This window comes from Salvelinus namaycush, chromosome 19 (assembly GCF_016432855.1).
Source record: "Salvelinus namaycush isolate Seneca chromosome 19, SaNama_1.0, whole genome shotgun sequence".
Lineage (NCBI taxonomy): Eukaryota > Metazoa > Chordata > Actinopteri > Salmoniformes > Salmonidae > Salvelinus > Salvelinus namaycush.
In genome coordinates, this window is record NC_052325.1 from 31,752,657 (window position 1) to 31,775,078 (window position 22,422).

Sequence of the window (22,422 nt, forward strand, 5' to 3'; positions counted from 1 at the left end):
GATTCACGGTCGGGATGGTGTTCTTCGGCTTGCAAGCCTCTCCCTTTTTCCTCCAAACATAACGATGGTCATTATGGCCAAACAGTTCTATTTTTGTTTCATCAGACTAGAGGACATTTCTCCAAAAAGTACGATCTTCGTCCTCATGTGCAGTTGCAAACCGTAGTCTGGCTTTTTTTATGGCGGTTTTGGAGCAGTGGCTTCTTCCTTGCTGAGCGGCCTTTCAGGTTATGTGGATATAGGACTCATTTTACTGTGGATATAGATAATTTTGTACCTTTTCCTCCAGCATCTTCACAATGTCTTTTGCTGTTGTTCTGATTGATTTGCACTTTTTGCACCAAAGTACATTCATCTCTAGGAGACAGAACGCATCTCCTTCCTGAGTGGTATGGTGGCTGCGTGGTCCCATGGTGTTTATACTTGCGTACTATTGTTTGTACAGATGAATGTGGTACCTTCAGGTGTTTGGGAATTGCTCCCAAGGATGAACCAGACTTGTGGAGGTCTATATTTTTTTTCTGAGGTCTTGGCTGATTTCTTTTTATTTTCCCATGATGTCAAGAAAAGAGGCATTGAGTTTGAAGGTAGGCTTGCAAACATATCCACAGGTACACCTACGATTGACTCAAATTATGTCAATTAGCCTATCAGAAGCTTCTAAAGCCATGACATCATTTTCTGGAAGTTTCCAAGCTGTTTAAAAAGGTACAGTCAACTTAGTGTATGTAAACTTCTGACCCACTGGAATTGTGATACAGTGAATTATATGTGAAATAATCTGTCTGTAAACAATTGTTGGAAAAATTAATTGTGTCATGCACAAAGTAGATGTCCTAACCGACTTGCCAAAACTATAGTTTGTTAACAAGACATTTGTGGAGTGGTTGAAAAACTAGTTTTAATGACTCCAACCTAAGTGCATGTAAACTTCTGACTTCAACTGTATAGACACATCCTATGTGTATTAATCAAATCAACTATATGCACTGAGCTTGTCTGATGCTTTAAGCACACTGTTGGTTGAAATAATTAAGACACACAAATGACTAGAGGGAGTCTGACCGCAATTGATTTGATTGTGCGCTGTGTTCAATTTTTTTTTTACCATGAGTGACTGTGTGACTAGCACCCGTTGTCTCTCCCTCCTTCATGCTGCAGCGACCACTACAGAACTTTAACTGTGTTTATCGCAATGTCCATGTCGCTAAATCTGCAACATAATTACAGCCATTTCTGTTACCGAAATCTCTAAGTTGTTTAGGAAAAACATTCCCTATTCCCTCAACCCTTGCTCTCTTTAGGTGACCAACAGGGCCTGATTCATATCATATCATAATCACATCAATAAATTGGTTTTAACAAACTCTGAACACGTGACAGCAAAATGGATGTAGAGGATGTGACAAACTCAAAACGGAGGAATGTTTCCGGTTGCTCAGGAGGTAAAGGGGAAGTCAGATGTGTGGAATAAATTTGACTAGTTGTGCAAAAATACTGGAGATCAAGAAAAAGAAGGTAAGGAGCCAGTTCTGCGTGCATATTATGTGTGCCAAACAGGTGCTGTTAGATTACAATATGATTTTTCCGACCGTTTGGAACAATGTAAACAACATGAAATAAATTATAAGAGTACCAGAGAATCTGCTGTGATGTTGTTTTTTGTAAAGCCTTTATTACAGCAAAGACTGAAAACAGTTGCATTTATTTGTGAATGCAATTTCCCGAAATGGAACGGTTTATTTATTGTTTACGCAAATTATTCAAGGGTCACTTTATTTTGTTTTAAAACAAAAATGATTGATTGCATTTCAAATCATGAATGACTCATATGCTGTGTGATGAACGAACGAATGATTGATTGATTGATACAGTAGCCTATAGAAGTATTGAAATATAGGTCTAAGTAATTTACTGTATTAAGAGTAAACAGGATTCGCTCTTTGGTCTATATGTAATGGTCTGGGTGTAGCTGGTGCAGAGGAGTCAGGCGCAGGACAGCAGAGATGAGTAACACAAGTAACTTTACTAAAAATGTCCAATAACATGTCCGAATACCAAGCCCACAATAACGGACCGAACATACATAAAACAATTACGCACAAAAACCATGGGGAAAACAGAGAGTTAAATAATGAACATGTAATTGGGGAATTGAAACCAGGTGTGTAAAACAAAGACAAAACAAATGGAAAATGAAAAGTGGATCGGCAATGGCTAGAAGGCCGGTGACGTCGACCGCCGAACGCCGCCCGAACAAGGAGAGGGACCGACTTTGGCGGAAGTCGTGACACTATAGCTCGGTGATGGTTATACATGGCTGCTATACTCAGCCTACTAATGATAACGACATTACTTATTATTATACTGATGATCATAATAATAATAACAACAACAACAATAGGAAGATCAAGAAAAAGGAGGGTTATAATTTCAGACAATTTGGAAGAGTGTAAACACTAAATAAATTATAAGCAATACCAGAGAGGCTGTTCCAACAAAAAATAGTGTAAAACCTTTATTACAGCATAGGAAAGATGAAAAACAGCCCGAATTTGTGAAATTGTTCATCCAACGTGTGGTTGTGTGGTGCTTACAGAATAAAACAAATTCTCAAACAATAAGCAGGATATGTCTTATTTCTGTAGATGTACAGTATATAGATGATTTATAAACCCAGGCACATTTAACAGTTAAGCTATTGATTGCAGACCTAATTAAGTTGGCCTTTCCTCTCTCACTTTTTAGACAATTAAGGCAAGTGCTGTTCTCGTCTTCTAACTCTGCTGCTGGTTAACTTTGCTATTATGCACATAGCAACATAGTCTAGGAAAAGGCACCAATTTAACACTGCACTGATGTTTCAGAACCGCAGACAGCGACCGCTATCCATTGCGGGAGAAAGCACATTTGTTATAAAATTATATTATTTGTATTAGTGTTGCACCATTGTTCTTACATAATATAACCATATACAATTTCAGAAGCACATGTCTTATTGATGGACTGTGCCATCCCCACGGTGTCCACAATGGATTAGTCCACTCAGATAGGCGCGAATCAGGCAGGTATCTTGTACACCATTAAATTATATTTTTTTGCTACTGCTCAACTAAAGAAATCTCGGTCGACCAACAGCCTATCAACCATACAATCGACCAGTCAACTAGATGGGGTCAGCCCTATTATATATCATTATTATTATTGTAGACCTATTAAAGAATCTAAACCAGTTCTATTTATTTGCAAAAGGTATTTTGTTCCATTTTGTTGAGGCATTTTTGTTGGCTAAATTAAGTTCGAACTGTCTTTTTAATATTGTGCTCTATATTTAGTTTAAGATAGGTTAAAAGTAGGCCTGTTGTAAAATAAATAACATTAACCTATTGCTGTCATTTGTTGGGTAGGCCTACGGTAGAACACTCACCTATGTTGGAAATGGCTGCTGTGAAGGTTTAAACCAGTTCTTTAAATATGTGTTTTGTTTCATTCTGTTGAGCCATTTTCTTTGGCAAAATTAAGTTCCAACTGTTGTTTGCCTCAACAGAATAGAATTACCGGTAGGCGTACTTTAGTGCTACTCACACTCAAACCATGAAAAGGAAAAACCAAAAAGGGCAAGATGAAAAACGTAATGTAATGCCTCAATATAATAACCTATTCGATTTTTTTCCCTATAAATAATGACTTGACTTACTTTGATATAACCCTAATAAAGTAAAGGTGCAATATTCAGAAATTGCTCCGCCATTTCCTGGTTGCAAATAATAGTGTCTAATTACAGTTTGTGACAAAATAATTGTACCATCCAAACCACTGTGAAAGATCTTTTCGACAACCAAAAATATTGTATTTTCAGCTGTTTGAAGCTATTATACAAAAACAAAAAGTAAAAAGATGCAAAAACAAAACTTAATTGCAGGAAGCACAGAAATAGCGCACACAAACCAGATCTACCACTTCTTAGACTTGCTTTCAATGACAATGACAGATCTATAACTCACATTTCTATGTGAATTTGGAATGGCTTTAAGAAACTTTTGTGATGGTTTGCTGTGGTATCGCTATTATTATTATCCAACTTTTTGGACCTGTGAAGACCTCTAGCTTCTAAATTACATCAAACTCAACCGTTATATTTTCCAGTGATGAAGACATGGATGTCTCATGGTTTGGTGGAGTATGCAAAATGGGTCAACTCTGAGCACCTTTATCAACTAAATGTTTTGACATTCAGGTCCAAAAAGTCACTTTCTGACCACTTCTTCCACAGGCAAACATGAATTTACTTCTTCCATGGACAAAAAGTAACTGAATTCAACTGGATTTACCCTTGAAGTAATCCCTGTCCCTTCCTAAAAAGCCTCCTTTCCTTTCTTTACCTCCACTGAACTATACAATGCACTGATGCACTTGGGTATAAAGACAAAGTTTTTTCACTCAGCAGACAAGTGAGTAAAAACATATTACAATATCAGGACATAGCCCTGTCACTTCCCTCCCTCCTAACTAGTCCTGTGATGTTATTGTAAAATACTTCTGTAAGTTCAGCTGGAATCCGGAGAATTTAAAAAAATTATAAAAATTCTAAATTCCGATCATGTCGGCAAAAAGCAATCAGACAGTGTGTGCCGTTATCTGTAATGAAGCGTTGAGGTTAGTGACCTGAAAAAGTGCTGCTGTCTGTCTGCATTAGCCTAGCATTCAGTTCAGCCTGGCTAGACAGACAGTAATGATTGTGTCTTCTTCACTGAAACTGAAAGTAGGGGGAGGGGGGATTTCTTCACTGGCTTCCTAAGCTAGCTGCTAAGCTAAATCACGTAGCTAACTGTCAGACTGTCTCAAGCATTATGATGGGAATTGTAAAAATGTTTAATCAATGTTAAAGGCCCAGTGCAGTCCAAAACTTGATTTTCATATGTTTTATATATACACTATATTATACAAAAGTATGTGGACACCCCTTCAAATTAGTGGATTCGGCTACTTCTGCCACACCCCTTGTTGACAGGTGTATAAAATCGAGCACACAGCCATGCAATCTCCATAGACAAACATTGGCTGTAGAATGGCCTTACTGAAGAGCTCAGTGACTTTCAATGTGGCACCGTCATAGGATGCCCCCTTTCCAACAAGTCGGTTTGTCAAATTTCTGCCCTGCTAGAACTGTAAGTTATGTTATTGTGAAGTGGAAACGTCTAGGAGCAACAACGGTTCAGTCGCAAAGTGGTAGGCCACACAAGCTCACAAAACGGGACTGCCGAGTGCTGAAGTGCGTAGCACGTAAAAATCGTCTGTCCTCGGTTGCAACACTCACTACCGAGTTCCAAACTGCCTCTTGAAGCAACGTCAGCACAAGGACTGTTTGCGGGGGCTGCATGAAATGGGTTTCCATGGCCGAGCAGCCGCAAACAAGCGTAAGATCAGATCACCATGCGTAATGCCAAGCGTCGGCTGGAGTGGTGTAAAGCCCACCACCATTGGACTCTAGAGCGGTGGAAACGTGTTCTCTGGAGTGATGAATCACGCTTTACCATCTGGCAGTCCGATGGACGAATCTGGGTGGGGCAGATGCCAGGAGAACGCTACCTGCCCCAATGCATAGTGCCAACTGTAAAGTTTGGTGGAGGGGGAATAATGGTCTGGGGCTGTTTCATGGTTCGGGCTAGGTTCCAGTGAAGGGAGATCTTAGTTCCCATGAAGGGAGATCTCAACGCTACAGCATACAATGACATTCTAGACGATTCTGTGCTTCCAACTTGTGGCAACAGTTTGCGGAAGGCCCTTTCCTGTTTGAGCATGATAATGCCCCCCGTGCACAAAGTGAGGTCCATACAGAAATGTTTTGTTGAGATCGGTATTGAAGAACTTGACTGGCCTGCATAGAGCCCTGACCTCAACCCCATCAAACACCTTTGGGATGAATTGGAACGTCAACTGCGAGCCTAATCGCCCAACAGCCTAATCGACCTCACTAACGCTTGTGGCTGGATGGAAGCAAAAAACATAAAAATGGCTACATTGGACCTTTAAGATCCTAATATGTTCCTAAGAGGGATGTGTAAACATGATGGAAGGAGCATTTTTCTTGTCGCTGCACACAGAGCTGCAAGAGACCATGTTTTCATGGACTTGACATGAGGGATAAAGATTTCAGGAGCTAAATGTGAGAACACTGCACTAGTGTCTATGGGTAATTGTGCGTGCTAAAACTACCCTCTCAGCAGAATTCTCCCCTATCCCATCAGAAAAAAACTAACAGAGAGGCTGTGCTTGACACATACAGTTGAAGTCAGAAGTTTACATACACTTAGGTTGGAGTCATTAAAACTCGTTTTTCAACTACTCCACAAATTTCTTGTTAACAAAATATAGTTTTGGAAAGTCAGTTAGGACATCTACTTTGTGCATGACACAAGTAATTTTTCCAACAATTGTTTACAGACAGATTATTTCACAATTCCAGTGGGTCAGAAGTTTACATACACTAAGTTGACTGTGCCTTTAAACAGCTTGGAAAATTCCAGAAAATGATGTCATGGCTTTAGAAGCTTCTGATGACATCATTTGAGTGAATTGGAGATGTACCTGTAGATGTATTTCAAGGCCTACCTTCAAACTCAGTGCCTCTTTGCTTGACATCATGGGAAAATCAAAAGAAATCAGCCAAGAAAAAACATTGTAGACCTACACAAGTCTGGTTCATCCGGGGGAGTAAGTATAAACACCATGGGACCACGCAGCCGTCATACTGCTCAGGAAGGAGACGCATTCTGTCTCATAGAAATGAAAGTTGGTGCAAAAAGTGCAAATCAATCCCAGAACAACAGCAAAGGACCTTGTGAAGATGCTGGAGGAAACAGGTACAAAAGTATCTATATCCCAGTAAAACGAGTCCTATATCGACATAACCTGAAAGGCCGCTCAGCAAGGAAGAAGCCACTGCTCCAAAACAGCCATAAAAAAGCCAGACTACGGTTTGCAACTGCACATGGGGACAAAGATCGTACTTTTTGGAGAAATGTCCTCTGGTCTGATGAATCAAAAATAGAACTGTTTGGTCATAATGACCATTGTTATATTTAGAGGAAAAAGGGGGAGGCTTGCAAGCCGAAGAACACCATCCTGACCGTGAAGCACGGGGGTGGCATCATCATGTTGTGGGCGTGCTTCACTGCAGGAGGGACTGGTGCACTTTACAAAACAGATGGCATCATGAGGGAGGACAATTATGTGGATATATTGAAGCAACATCTCAAGACATCAGTCAGGAAGTTAAAGCTTGGTCGCAAATAGGTCTTCCAAATAGACAATGACCCCAAGCATACTTTGTGGCAAAATGGCTTAAGGACAACAAAGTCAAGGTATTGGAGTGGCCATCACAAAGCCCTCAAAGTCATTACAAAGCATTTCACATTCTTAAAATAAAGTGGTGATCCTAACTGACCTAAGAGGTAATTTAAATGTATTTTGGTAAGGTGTATGTAAACTTCCAACTTCAACTGCACACAGTGTGGATGAAGGCCCCTTATAAAGGCAGTTTGTTTGAGGATGTTGGGCTCCCGAGTGGCGCAGCGGTCTAAGGCACTTCATCTCAGTGCAAGAGGCGTCACTACAGTCACATCCGGCCGTGATTGGCGGTGCACAATTGGTCCAATGTCGTCCGGGTTTGGCCGGGGTAGGCCGTCATTGTAAATAAGAATTTGTTCTTAACTGACTTGCCTAGTTAAATAAAGGTTAAATAAATAAAAATATTAACAAATTCACCTGAAGTTTAGGCTAAGGGCCATATGTGACCCACCACCTAAATTTGGTACTATGCAGCAAGATTTTAAATTGTGTTTTTTTACTTTGGATAAAAGTAGAGACTCAAAGCTAGAAAAGTGTATATCATACACTGCAGTTGAGGAACAATGGGAAAGTAATTCTGCTTTGAAAGTTGATAAACTCGTGACCCCACTTTTGAGAAAATTTGCCTTGAATATTTTGGTATACCTACTGTGGAGCTCTTCTTTGTCTACACCCATTCAGCATCGTTCACACCCGCTTAAGCCTTAGCCCCACCCATCTCTTCAAGGGTTCACATGAGAGGCAATGTGCTAAACAGAGTGAGTAGTGTAGTAAACAACCAAAGATTTCAAGACTAATAGTGGTAAAAGTAGTAGTCTACAATAAGGAAAATCTCCAGATAAAAATATACTTTTTCTAGTCCTTGGCCTATATCCTAATACGACTTTGGTGCAGGTCATGTTGTTCTTCACATTACCATCTCTGGTAAACACACACTATATAAAATAAAATTGATGTTTATGTGTCACATGCACAGGATACAGAAGGTGTAAATTGTACAGTGAAATGGTTACTTGCATAGTAGGAATATCAAAAACAAAGTGTCCAGATAAAAATATTGTGTAAATATTTTAGCATTATTAGATGATGCTTACCCAGACACACTTGTCTAAATTGATGGGTCATGTGAAAGAAATGCTATAACCATCCCCCAGCCACATCTAGCTAAGTATATGGGTCACTATTGTCTAGACTTGTACATGTTCATGAAATACAATTGATGGCCGTAATCACCCCCAGACACACCTGGCTACCTTGATGGGTCATGTAATCATCTGGCAAAGTGAAACAATGAACCGGCATAATCCAAACTCATACTACTACCAATACAAACATTGTCATAGCTGTAGTATGAATCTGCAGGTATCTAAAGCTAACCAACTAGGTTCAATGTTAGCTAACTAGGTTCAATGTTAGCTAACGCTCGCTAGCTAGCTAACGTTCGCTAGCTAGCTAACAGTACGCTTTAACTTGCAATGAAAACGACTTTCACAAAATTAGAAACGTATAATATCTGAAAATGTAGCTAGCTATACATGGATGAATGCTTCACGGCAGACTGGAACCATTTAACTCTGTTTTGTTTGTAGCTACATCTTCTTTGGCCAGCATTGTGCCAAGTCATTCCAGTTCACACTGACCGTGGCGTGTCTAGAAAGTAGCCCACCATTCCCAACTTATCTGTCGATAGTGCCTGCTAAATTCAGGGCATCAACGTTCTTGAGAAAAGTAGTAAAACTTTTGTAGTTCTCGATGGCTAACGTTATATCTTTCAACACCTAGCTTCTTGAAACGGGTCACATATTCAATCAAATCCAATATGGGCATGTTAATTGGGCATGCATGGCAAATAATAGATGCACAACACAAGAAATGTGCATTCTTATCAATGCAAGAGACGTTTGGTTTCTCTTAACTATCATGTGATTATCTGAACACTGTAGGGCCTCTGGATCCCAGTGCCAAAGATCCTTGGGTCACCATAGTGACATCCGTCAACAAGCTGTTCACTGCTTTCCTGCTTTCAGCAAGGAATCTTAAATGCATTCAATGGGGGACACAAGTCTGCTTTGAGTCATAATATTGTTGCTAACCTAATCACCTACACTAATGCTAATGCAAATGGACTTCTGCTCTTCCATAACACAGTTTATACCTAGCTAACCTCTAACCCTCCACTTGGCACAGGAATTGCAGGAAATTAGCTTTAAAACCACAAGATAATTATCTGAGCTACATGGAGAAATGTGTAGAATTGCATGAAATTGTCTTAAAAATGCAAAAATTCCTCTACACCGTTAGGATTGGGACTACTAAAAATCTCTCAAAAATTTTCCCGGGCCGACAATGCCCATTGCCACGCCCCCTGCCAAGCCCACCACCTAAGCCCCTTTTTGATCCCCAAAAAATGTTGGTGTGTGGGTGTGTTTTTTATTTTATTTATTGTTTTAAATCGGCGAGAGGTCAATTTTTAGGGCGATTCTTGCACTGAAATTATATGGAATTCTGCTTATATAATCACACTATACCACAAAAAAACGGATTCAGATTCATGTCCATAGGGGGAGTAGCAGGGGGAGGGTGGAGCAGTAGCTGACTAGTGGTGGCTATTCAGCAGCCTGATGGTCTGAGGGTAGAAACTATTGGCCAGTCTTTCAATTTTTGCCATGATGCTCCTGCACTGCCTGTGTCTGAGTGATTGAAGTGGAGAGAACAGGGCATGGCTTGGGTCCCTGATGATCTTCTTAGCCTTCCTGCGACACCTGGTGTTGAAGATGTCCTGTAGGGCAGGCAGTGTGCACCCAATGGGTGTGTTCGTCTGCAGCATCAAGTTCAAATGCTAAGACTCCGAGATCATTGAGTGCTTTTGAAATCTGTAGCCTATCTCTGCTGCGCTGTACCAGCACAATGGACGGCGTCCTACAGCTAGGCCCCTTTTGGTAATAAATACGTGACCCGTTTCAAGAAGCTAGGCATATGTCGCAAGTCACTATTTCAACACAGCCCAGCTCCATCATGCCTCTTATCCATCTCTGCATGGGCAGCTTCAATGGAGACGGAATAGGAAGTAATATGCTCCACTCAATGAATCAGTGCACTCACAGGCCTGCCTACAGTCTCACTGTATATTTAACAATGTCTTCACTGTGGATTTAACCATGGGGCTTGTCCTTTACCGCACAGTGAAGTGGGTCTACTTTAAAATGAATAGAGTGAATTACTGTCCATTTGCATTACCTTAGTCAGGGACTCAGGCAGGCTTAATAAAGAGCCAATATGTAATCACTGTGCAGGGTGTGGAAGTGTGTGTTAATGGTAGGAAGGAATGTGTGTGGCCATACATAAGTCTGTCAGTCCTGCCCTCAGGCACGGCTCCACAAGGGTGCTTACTCCCTCAGTTCCCCCCCCCTATATAAAAATAGCAAAAAAGTGACATTGACAAACTAAGGGCAACCATGGCATCTAATTTAGTCAGAAAGTTGTTTTTATTGCAAGTTAAAGTGTACTGTTAGCTAGTTAGCTAATGTTGATCTGTATAGTAATTTTATTCATATCTTAGAAATCTATTTGCATTGCTAGTTATAGCCTAATGTTAGATAGCTAGATAACATTGAAACTAGTTGGTTAGCTTTAGCTACCTGCAGATTCATGCATGGTGGCTAGCTATGACAATCAGTTTGTATTGCTAGTAGTATGGGTTGGGATTATGGTTCCTTGTTTAGCTAGCTAACTACCTAGCTAAATGTCTAGACAAAAGACTCCACTATGCAAGTAATCATTTCCCTGTACCGTTTACACCTTCTATATCCTGTGCATGTAACAAATAAACGTTGATTCTATTTAGTGTGTGTTTACCAGAGACGGTAATGTGTAGACAAACATGACCTGCACCTAGGTCAGATTAGAATATAGGCCAAGGACTACATCAAGTGTATTTTTAGTACTACTTTTTGCTAATACTTTCAACACTTTTAGTCTTGAAATATTTAGATGTTTACTACACTACCTTACTCTGTTCAGCACATGGCCTCACATGTGAATCCTTAAAGAGATGGGCAATGCTAAGGCTTAAGAGGGTGTGAATGATGCTAAAAGTTGTAGCCTAGTTATTCATGAATGAAAACAAAAATACTAAATAGCAGTTTGGCTTAGAATACCAACATCTGCGAAAGTGAACGAATATATGAGAACAGAACAAAACAGCGGTACCAAGTAGTAGTCCTAATAAACAAAATATCAGATCGATAAATGCATGACACAAGCTATATGTAGGCTAGTTACATTAACAATAAACAAACGCAGTAAACAAAAGGAGAATGGAGATCCAAATAGCATACAGCCTACTACAGTGAGATGCAGCCATGCACAGCTGCTTGCCAAATAAATAAGCCTATAAAGGCAAACATGGAAAATCATTCAGCTCGCTCATGAGTTCAACAACATGTTGTGATACGGCACAATACACTTATGTGAATCAAATTCGAACCACCTAATTAGTTAAGCAATGCCAGCCTACCATAAACACGCTTCCAAGACGTACAGAAACGAAAACCAATAGGCTATCAAGTAAACCATAATTGAATGTATCTATTTCTATAATGAAACATATGTACATATGTAGCTACACCCAGGGACATCATTTGGGTTCTTCATTGGAATTATATTGAATTCTGCTTATATCACACTATACCACAATAAACATAAAAGTTCAAATGCTTTTGACAGGTTCAATGGCAAGAAATTGCCACTGCGCTCTCTCAGCACCATGGACAGCGCCCTACACACTAAAAGCAAGATTTTTATAATAAACAACCAGCTAGATTGTTTCAATCTTAGCTTTTCAAAAGAGTTGCAGCCTCCTTGATGCTCTGTAGAAATTCCTGAGTAATCGATCATTCCATTTTCCCTGAAATCTTCTTGTAAGATCCCCCTCAAATGCCAGTTGGATTAGTTGAGCTTTCCTCAAGTGTAGCATGCTTCTTCTGTGCTGACTGAACACTTTTGTCAAAGTGGAAAATGAGTTCTCGCATGTAGCTACGGACGCCCCAAAAGTCAGTCCATGTTTCAGTGCAGTAAGCACGGTCGACATAGAGGAGAGAGGGTCAGAGAATCGTTGCAGCATATCAAGTGGGGTCCATTTGTCCTCATCGGAGCCAGAGGGGGGAGCAACACCAATCTCAGCTTCCACCAAATCTATTTTGCTTAGATCCAGCAATGGCTTCACCTTTTTCAACATCTGGAAAGTCATAACTCTCGGGGTCAAGGGCACACTTGGCCTACACCAGTTGGCTGTTGTGTTTGCTGAATCGTTCTGACATTTCACCGATGACAGCATCCAAGAACAGTCTCTAAGGCTCTTTGCTTGATGCGTGCATAGAAAATCCTTTGGTACTATCAACAGCTTTCTTCCAGTTAGAATAGCCAGCTTGGGTGAAGGCCTTGTCTGCGTTAGCATTGGGAAACACAAAACTTTCGACATTGGGAAACAAAATGCTGCATCAGCAGTAACCAATTATTCCAGTCACTCTCTTCCTATGAACCAGTTGTTATTAAATGAACGTTTTTGGACAGAAAACCTGTGGCTAGGGTAGGATTTAACCTGGGCTGGCTCCTCTGTTCCAAGATCATCATGAACAGTCGGAGATGGAGGCGGCTGTGGAGTCATTATCCTGGAGGCGCTTGTGGAAGGGTGGGTAGGCTCTGCACACACAGCATCATTGCTGATGGGCTTGGCGGCAGCCTCAGTGGGTTGATGCTGCTGCTCGTCGCTCTCCTTCTCCTTTTTTTGGGGTACTTGGGCAAAGTTCATTTCTGATATCCATCGCGGCAGATTAGCTGGTTTGAGCTAGCTAAATAGGCTAAGGCTAATAACACTAACACTTTTTACAGTTAGCCAAGAAGCTAACTAAACTCGGTAGTGGCGGGGTGTGAGGCAAAGTTGAGTGAAGCAGCTTCAACGGTAAACTTCACAGCGCGGGCTTGCCCTTAGAAATCAAAATATTACAGGTGTTACAGGTATCACGTGCACACTTTGCCTACCACAGAGATGAGTAGCGCCCAACCCACACCCTTTTTATTGAAACCCAAAGGACTCATACCTAGCCACCCAGTGGCTTTCCATAGACACACACAGTGGCGCGCCCTGTCCATTGTGCTGACACACTCAATCATGTAAACTTTTTTAGCTTTTTTATTGAACTAGGCAAGTCAGTTAAGAACAAATTCTTATTTACAATGACGGCCTACTTGTAAAGCCCCCCGACTCCCCCTTGTGGGGGTCCGAGGGCAGGACTGGCAGGCTATTGTATGGCCACACACACATTCCTGCCTCCCATTACACACACTTCCACACTCGTGCCACACTCGTGCCCACACCCTGCACAGTGATTACATATTGGCTCTTTATTAAGCCTGCCTGAGTCCCTGACTAAGGTAATGCAAATGGACAGTAATTCACTCGATTCACTTTAAAGTAGACCCACTTCACTGTGCGGTAAAGGACAAGCCCCATGGTTAAATCCACAGTGAAGACATTGTTAAATATACAGTGAGACGGTAGGCAGGCCTGTGAGTGCATTGGTTCATTGAGAGGAGTATATTACTTCCTATTCAGTCTCCATTGAAGCTGCCCATGCAGAGATGGATAAGAGGCATGATGGAGCTGGGCTGGGTTGAACTATACTGGATTATAGTTTACTGTACGAGGCCTGAGACTACTGCATGGCCTACTGACTACTGACTCCTGTGTGTGTGTGTGTGTGAGAAAGAGAGAGTGTGTAGCATGTAGGCAACACGCAACACTTGTAAACAAAGGCTGTTCTAATGAAATAAGGCTGAGGTCCAAACAGCAGGATAAGCAGAACTGTACGCAGCTCTTATTCTACAGTCCATATTGACACTGACACCATCTGCCTGAGCTGTCACATGCAACTGGCCCACCCACGACCAGACACAACCATACACACACCCACAACCATACACACACCCACAACCATACACACACACACAACATATTCAAGTAGCACTAGGCCTATATCATTACAAAGTACTAATTATGGCCCCTCACCACACAACCCACACATGTGCACGCTCACACACACTCACACCCATCCATTGTTCTGAGTTGATCAGAGGCCTGATAATAAAAGAGAGTAGCCTGAAGGTAGAGTACATCTCAAAGTAAAACTATTGGACTTCTTCCTGCTACAAACTCCCAACACATCCCCCTTTTCCCTCCCTCCCTCCCATCTCCACCTCCCATTCCCCTGCAGTCTTGGGAACAGAGTGAATCAATCTAACAGCAACATGCCACATGCACACACACAAACGTGCACGCTCACATACAAACACCAACACTGACAGACAGACAGGATTTGTGCCTGAGGTCAGTGTTCTAAAATTGAGAGCTTAGGCCTAAATCCCGCTCACACACACGTGCCAAAATCTCGTTCACACACATACTCTGGGACAGCACACTGCAAAAACCCTACTCTTCCCCACACAGTCCAACGTTAAGCCGACCTATATATAGGCCTATATTATCACTGTGCATCTAACCTCGACATAAAACCCTGACGATCTGGAGCATTAGGCTTTTAAAGTGACGCCTTTGCAAACCGCTGTGTTGTTGTTTGGTAGGGTTTCCCATTCCCTTTGTTAATCTCTTTTCTCACAGGATCAAATCAACAGTCTACTTCACCGCTCCGTTAAACAAAACTCTGTAGTCTAGTAGGAACCAAAGACTGACGTTGATTATTCAAATGTTGTTCAAGTGTTGTAAACCACACTGGAATTGACAGAAACAAAATGACTGTGTGTCTGTGAGTGCAGCTAACAGCGGAGATTTGAAGTGTTCGACTTTACTATTGTAGTCTTGTCTCTTTCAATATCTGTTCTGACTGATCGGATGTTGGGCTGGATTGGGACTAGGCTGGTATGATAGCAGCTGCCGCGAAACACAGATCGTGAATCAGATAACGCTATCCCCAATCCTGCCCTTAACCATCAGGGGTAAAATGCTTAACTGACCATATACCAGTGTCTAGGGGAATCTTCATCCTACAAATGTTTGTTTAATGTGTGTGTACCTAACTCCTCCGGATGCATGGTATCAAGTACAGAGACAGGTATTTTGTCTGTCAGTGTCTTTTACATTTCTCACACAGGTTTCAGGCCTAAACATGTTACAGTAGGCCCAGTGCCCAGTCAGTACACACTAGGGTTGGGCGTTATACCGTAACCCGGGTATTTTGAAATACCCTCTGTATGACTTTTCCAATACCGCCTTTGACGTTATTTTAACTTTTTACAGAAATACCTGCAGTCAACTTGTGCACTAGGTAATACATAAAGTAGATTGCTCTCAACATTTCGCCTGTTAGATTATTTTTCATTATGAAGCTTTCCATTACTAGTTTCCCAAAACAGATGTTTGAGCCAGTCACATATGTTTTTTTACAAAGAGGGACAACAAGAAAAACGGGAGCTTTGTGAGGTGAGTCACTCCTGCAGCGCAACTTAGTGAGGTGATCAAGTTACATTTGTCTGAAATTCACTACTAATGTTTGCCAGCTATATATCGTATAACCATTAAGTTAACTATCTAAGACGTGTAAAATAAACTCTCTACAGCTAGGTTTGCTAACATAAGTGGCTAACGTTAGCTTGCAAGATCAAGCTTTTTCGTAACAGCAGCATAGACAATCCCCTCCTGGATAAAGATCCTGCTGTTTAATATATGTTTTGTGCATGGTGCAAACTGCATTTTTATATACTTGCATAACTTTATAAGCTGGGTTGTCTCTCTTAGTAGTAAATGTTTGCATGCGCTCGTTAGCAATTACCTTGCATCCGCTATGGGGATTCCTTAGTACTTGTTAGCATGCTGTTAGTATACTGGTAAGTGACATTTTTTAGGGGGGGTTACTTTTGGGAAAAAATTCACCCCTTGTGTGCAATACCGGTAATAACGTATAACCCAGGATGGCACAGTCACGGTATGAAGGTATGGAAATCTGGATACCGCCCAACCCTAAAACACACAATGTCAGTACACACAACACACACACACACAGTGGCCACTGTTAACAAAGCCAACCGAGCCCTGATCCCATCAATATAATGATTGATGTGTTTCTGCCTTTGGTTTTCAAAACCTGATTTTCAGGGAGAGGCTCTTAATAACTGCCTGAAAACCTACTATCCAATGTACTAAATCTAATGCACTGATAGCCTTCTGTATTGTGTATTTTTTAAACACGCGCTTTGCTGTTGTTTAGAGTAATATAGAAGTCCCTTTCCAATTGTGTAATTACACTCAACCTAATGACTATGTAATTACAGTGCAACTATTATGCAAATGCTAGAGTGGAGTAGCCTACATCTAAACAGGACACCAAGGCAATGATTGACTATGCATTGGGACTTGAAGCCTGCCGAATCCCTATTCATTCACCATAATCATCATTCTGATGTGTCATCATCATCCTAGACTGAGATAATCAGACCCACACAGCAGCTGTGGAGGAGGCTAACTTACAACATGTAGAATAGAATAGAATAAAGAACATAGAACAGACATTTGCTGTCACTGCAGGAAAGAAGTATGCACCCACAACATAAGAAGGAAGATAAATTCATCCACAGAGAAGTAATCATGCATTTTCATTGGCTCTGAAATAATTGGATATCCTGGGAGTGAGCAAATGAGGAAAGATTCTATTGTCACATTTGCATGTAGCCTAGTCACTACTGCAAGTGACAATATGCAGATAGCCTTTTAGTACAACATGACACATTGATTGCACATGACTCATGCGATTGTCTCATAGCTATAAGAAATCGCAGGTCATTACTTATCTGACATTGCTAATAGAGGAATGTGTAACATGGGAGACTTGCATCTTGCACAGGAGATTGAAGGCTATGAATTCAAATCTGTAACTCAGACGTGGTAATATGCACTACAGATCAGCTGTCATGACCGATACAGGGTGTGTGTGTTCACTCTCCACCACACCATGATGAACTGTGAAGTGTCTCCCGTGCATGTTGTCACACACACACACACACACACACACACACACACACACACACAGAGAGAGAGAGAGAGTGGGAGAGAGAGAGAATAATCTAGACAGGGGACACATTAGAGGAGATACAATGTAACCGCATCGTGTAATAAAAGGCAACAAACATTACACGTACTTTCCAATGACCTCACACAGCTCGTACACATCTTCAAACAGTACGTCGTCGTCCGCCATGGTCCAGCGAGGCTGGGGAAATAATTCCCCCCAAATCCGTCCTGAAACGTATGTTCCAAAGCAAATAATCACAACAAACGGACGTTTTTGTAAATACAAACTGTTCTGCTCTCTGTAGCCTAGGCTACTTGAGGCGTAGACTAATCACCAAGGAGTTGGGAATAAAGCTTCCCCAATTCCAATGGGTTAGAAAAATATTGTTTCCCCAAAACGCTGCGCAGCTGCGGTGGTTCGACTACAGTGCGAAGCTTCAAGGCAACGTGAGTTTTTCAATAATCCCGTTGGCGGTCTCCGGTTCTGCCCCACCTTGCCCAGGTTTCCCGGTTTCCTACTTAGGCTAATCCTCCTCGAAGCCTACGGTAGTATTGTAAAACGTTAGAATAAACAACTCAAGTCGCGTGCCCCGTCTGCTGATCCACGTTCGTTAACCGTCCAGAACGCACGTAGGCTACAACCCGCTGCAAAAACTACAGCTATACTCTGTGTATTTTGCAGAGTTCATCAACAAAACTAACTATTTACTCAAAATACTGTTTCATCTAAATAACACATACGAGTAGCCTAGCTAAATTCTTCACATCCCAAAAGAGGTGAAAAGGTTAGTTTCGTCCCCCTTGAAAAGCGCGCATGGTTCCCGTGCACACGCGACTCGATCGGGAAGGTAAAACTATTAACTGAAAATGGGCTTCAGGGGCGTGCTCTAATCCTCTCTCTCTCTCCCTTTCACTTTATCGTTGCTCCAATTTTCCTCTCTTCCTTCGTCGCTCCTCGTCCAGAATAACCAAGCTCCTCCCACCCAAGGTTATGAAACTGCCCCGCCATCCACCATTATGGTTCCGCAGGAGCGGCTGCGTTCCGGGATCCCACCATTGAAACACACGGTGCTTGAGCCAAGATGACGAAGCGGGAGCGCCTTTGTGGTGGTTTTCGAGTCGCAGTTTCCTGATTCATTTTTAATTAACAATAAATCACAAGGTGCACCTTTTCAAAGTGCAAATGACACCCCAGCATGCACACTTAGGCATTTAAACCTGCAATATGTAACTTTTTGGGCGACACAACCAAATCCACATAGAAATATGAGTTATAGCTCTGTCATTCTCATTGAAAGCAAGTCTAAGAAGTAGTAGAGCTGTTCTATATGCACTATTTCTATGCTCCCTCTGCTTAAATTACATTTTTGTGTCTTTTACTTTCGGTTTTGTACACCAGCTTCAAACAGCTGAAAATAAACATTTTTTGTTATGGAAAATTTATTTCACAGCGATTTAGATGGTACAATGATTCTCTGAAGAATACTTGTCACATTAACTGAAATTAGGCAAACTATTCGAATTTTAGCTACCAGTAAATGGCAGAGCAATTTCTGCATAGTGCACCCTTAAAGCCTCGCTTATTAATTATTTAACTCAAACGGAACTCATTCTGTGCTATTGAATGGCAGTAGTGGTGTGTGGGTAAAGTCACCGAGGAAGCCAAGCCAGAAAAATTGCCATATTACAACCTATGTGTTGTGATAATTGCGTTATTTGCTCTATAACTGTTAGTTCATATGCCTTGCGACCGTGATATATAGGCCTAAGGCTGAGACAATAAGAACACACAGTGGCAGAATAAATTCAAACACACTTTTGTTTCATCACAAAACCGGAGAGCAACATCTGTCCCGTGGAGTCCACAAAGCATATTGCATGTAACAAACAGTTACATAACCTACAGCATGATCAAGCAAGTTAATGTTTCCTACATTTTTGGACTACTAAACCCCTATTGATTTAGAACCACGGAGAGTTACAGCAAGTCGCAAAGAAAACAGGTGCTGCCTCCACTATTCCAGCACCATTTCAACTTCAACATTTCAACATCATCAAATCACCTCTGCTTAGTCTAATACAGTGACAACTAAAAGATTACAAAAACAATGAATTCCAATCAAAATCAGTTAAATATGATGTGGCTGTCCATGGTTCTGATTTATCTGTGTGTTTGTGTTAGTGTTAGTGTGTGTGCATGCATGCGTTCGTGCAAGTAGAAAAAAACATGTTGACTCAATATACTTGCAATCCTCTGTCATAGAGAACAAGCTTTTAGATTTTGTTGTCCTAGGCTAGCTGGCTAAGATGCTTGCTCATTAGCCTAACTTCCTTTTATGGGCAACGATGAGCCAGCTAGTTAACATTAGCCTACTATAGCGATCTACATATTGAACTTGTATCCTCTCAGGCCAGAGGAACAACGTATGAATTTATGATTGGATCAGAATCGCCATTATAATCATTGGCCAGTACGGAGAATTAGATAAAACCGCGAGTCCAAATCCCTCTCACCATCCATGGCTAATTTCGGAAAGGGACAATTTTAGCTAGCTAGCTAGCCAGCAGAGGACAACAACACAACAAGATGCAAAAATTCAAGTTTTTTGCTCAAATCCCTTGACCCTTTTTTTTAGTGTGCCAGTACGATTCACAGTTCAGCTCACTCAGTTTATCTCAATGCTGATTGGTTATTCTTTCTTTCTTTTTGTTATCAAGGGAGGCCAAGTGCTTTCTGGCTTCTCTTGCATTCAGTGCTACAGGCGGCAACAATGCCATACTCTGTAGGACTATACAGCATCAGATACATGGGCTACACATACAGCGACAAGGGGGTGCTGTTTCACGCACTCGGATGCTTTGTCTGGTGAGAAACATTCAGCCTCTGCAAATTGAAGGAGAATGATAAAATATAAATAGTTTTTGTCTCTCTCTCTCTGTGGTTGCCCATGCTATAACCTTGCTGCCAATTCTGAATTGATACTCATTTGGTGGCAAGACAGGTAATGTATACCAGTGGAGGCTCCTCAGAGGAGGAAGGGGAGGACCATTTCATAACAATTAAAATGGTAAAACATTTAAAAATGTATTCCTTTTAGATAAAACTATACTAAATATAATCACATGTCACCAAATAATTGATTAAAGCACACTATTTTGCAATGAATGTCTACAGTAGCCTCAACAGCACTCTGTAGGGTAGCACCATGGTGTAGCCGGAGGACAGCTAGCTTCTGTCCTCCTCTGGGTACATTGACTTCAATACAAAATGTAGGAGGCTCATGGTTCTCACCCCCTTCCATAGACCTACACAGTAATTATGACAACTTCCAGAGGGTGTCCTCCAGCCTATCAGAGTTCTTGCAGCATGAACTGACTTTTGTTGTCCACCCAATCAAAGGATCAGAGAATTAATCTAGTACTGAAAGCATAAGCTACTGCTACCTAGCACTGCAGTGTGGTGAGTAGTTGACTCAAAGAGAGAGAAAGACAATAGTTGAACAGCTTTGAACAAATTAATTTCTTCCAAAAAAATGAAGGAGAAGCAAGAGAGAAATAGAGAGTGAGAGATTTCGTCATTTCTTTTTGCTTTCAGTTTCACTTACTTGGCCAGCAAATGACCCTAGCTAGTTTAGCCCACTGAAACACCCTGCTCAAAGAGATGAAAAACCTTTCTCAAAAGGATGCTATGTTAGCTAGCTGGCTATGACTTTCCAACACAACACTGGAACTCTTCCAGGTCAAGGTAAGCTTTTTGGTGTAACTAATTACTGTCTTTACACTGTAACGTTACTGCATGATTGTAGCGAATTTACTATTGTTTTTTCGCCTGTAGCTGATGTCTCTTGCATTGAAGTCCACATTGAAGTCCACAAGCGAAGGGAAGAGGTGAGAGGAGGAGCGAGCATAGCAATACAACGTTGTTTCAGTATGATATGTTGGATAAAGGAATAAAGACAGACACCAATGTCAAGTTCAATAGCCTTGTTCATGCATTGTACAAATCCCTACACGCGGAGTCCGGGGAACAGTCCGGCTAGTCGATTACCTATCAACTAGACTCCGTAACAATCGTGGCTGCTATGAAAGTGAACAGTGTATTCATTCCGCCAATTCTGTTGAAAAAAAATTCTTAAATGGAAGCAAACAGAATAAAACGGAGATAAACATACCTGAATTTGTCCAATATAAACTCTTGTTTGCAACTGTTGGACTAATGATTACACCGTATATCAGCTAGATGCAGGCAAGAGTGTGCAAGGAGGTATTGAATGTCACTGTCTGTCCATGTGTCCCTATCTGTCACCTCAAATTTGTCTCTAGACTTGTGTGCATCATGTACTAGCATAAACCAATCACTGTTACATTTAACTGGGTGAATGGAATATGAATGAGGGTCATCCAATATGCTGTAATAGAAATAAGGCCATGCTCATGAAGAAAAAATTGTCCTCCCTCTTAAACTGCACTGACCGCTGCTGATGTATACAGTAGGTTGTTTTTTATGGTTATGTATAAAGCTGGAGAATTTAGGTCACTGCTTCCTGTGTTGAATTGCCTGTGAAATTGCGTCTGTTTCCTCAACTACCATTGTCCCGAGAAAAAAAAAGCCTATATCACCCGTTGCCACACACACACAAACATTAGGAACCAAATGGAAGCAAACAAGCAGAAATTGTGATGGACCTATTTAAATTTGTCCAATAACATACGCTTACTTGAAAAAAAAAAGTTTTATTTTGCTATGGTGCAACCGTGCAAAACATTTTGCAATGGTGTGCACTGATGAATACATGCCAGGTGCAATGCTCAGGATGGAGCTTTTATTAACAGTGGGAGGAATAAATCTGGGAGCTGTACAAAATATATACAACAAAAATAACAAACAGCACATTGTATAAAGGACATTAAATCTTAATAGTCCTCTCAAAAGAAAACCCAGGCTTTTTCATGCCATAAACCTGGCAGCACACCAACCTGTCCCACTGTCTGGC

General features: G+C 41.2%; 1 protein-coding gene across 4 annotated transcripts in view; it reads right to left on the reverse strand.

Moving 5' to 3' along the window:
- The window catches only part of caska (calcium/calmodulin-dependent serine protein kinase a), a 216,383-nt gene extending 198,100 nt beyond the window's left edge, over positions 1 to 18,283 (reverse strand). For all 4 annotated transcript variants that reach the window (XM_039014836.1, XM_039014838.1, XM_039014840.1 and 1 more), the window contains exon 1: positions 17,557 to 18,283. In XM_039014836.1, the coding sequence (XP_038870764.1) occupies positions 17,557 to 17,615 (59 nt within the window). In that variant the 5' untranslated portion in view covers positions 17,616 to 18,283. The remainder of the gene's footprint in view (positions 1 to 17,556) is intronic.
- Positions 18,284 to 22,422: the final 4,139 nt, after the last annotated feature.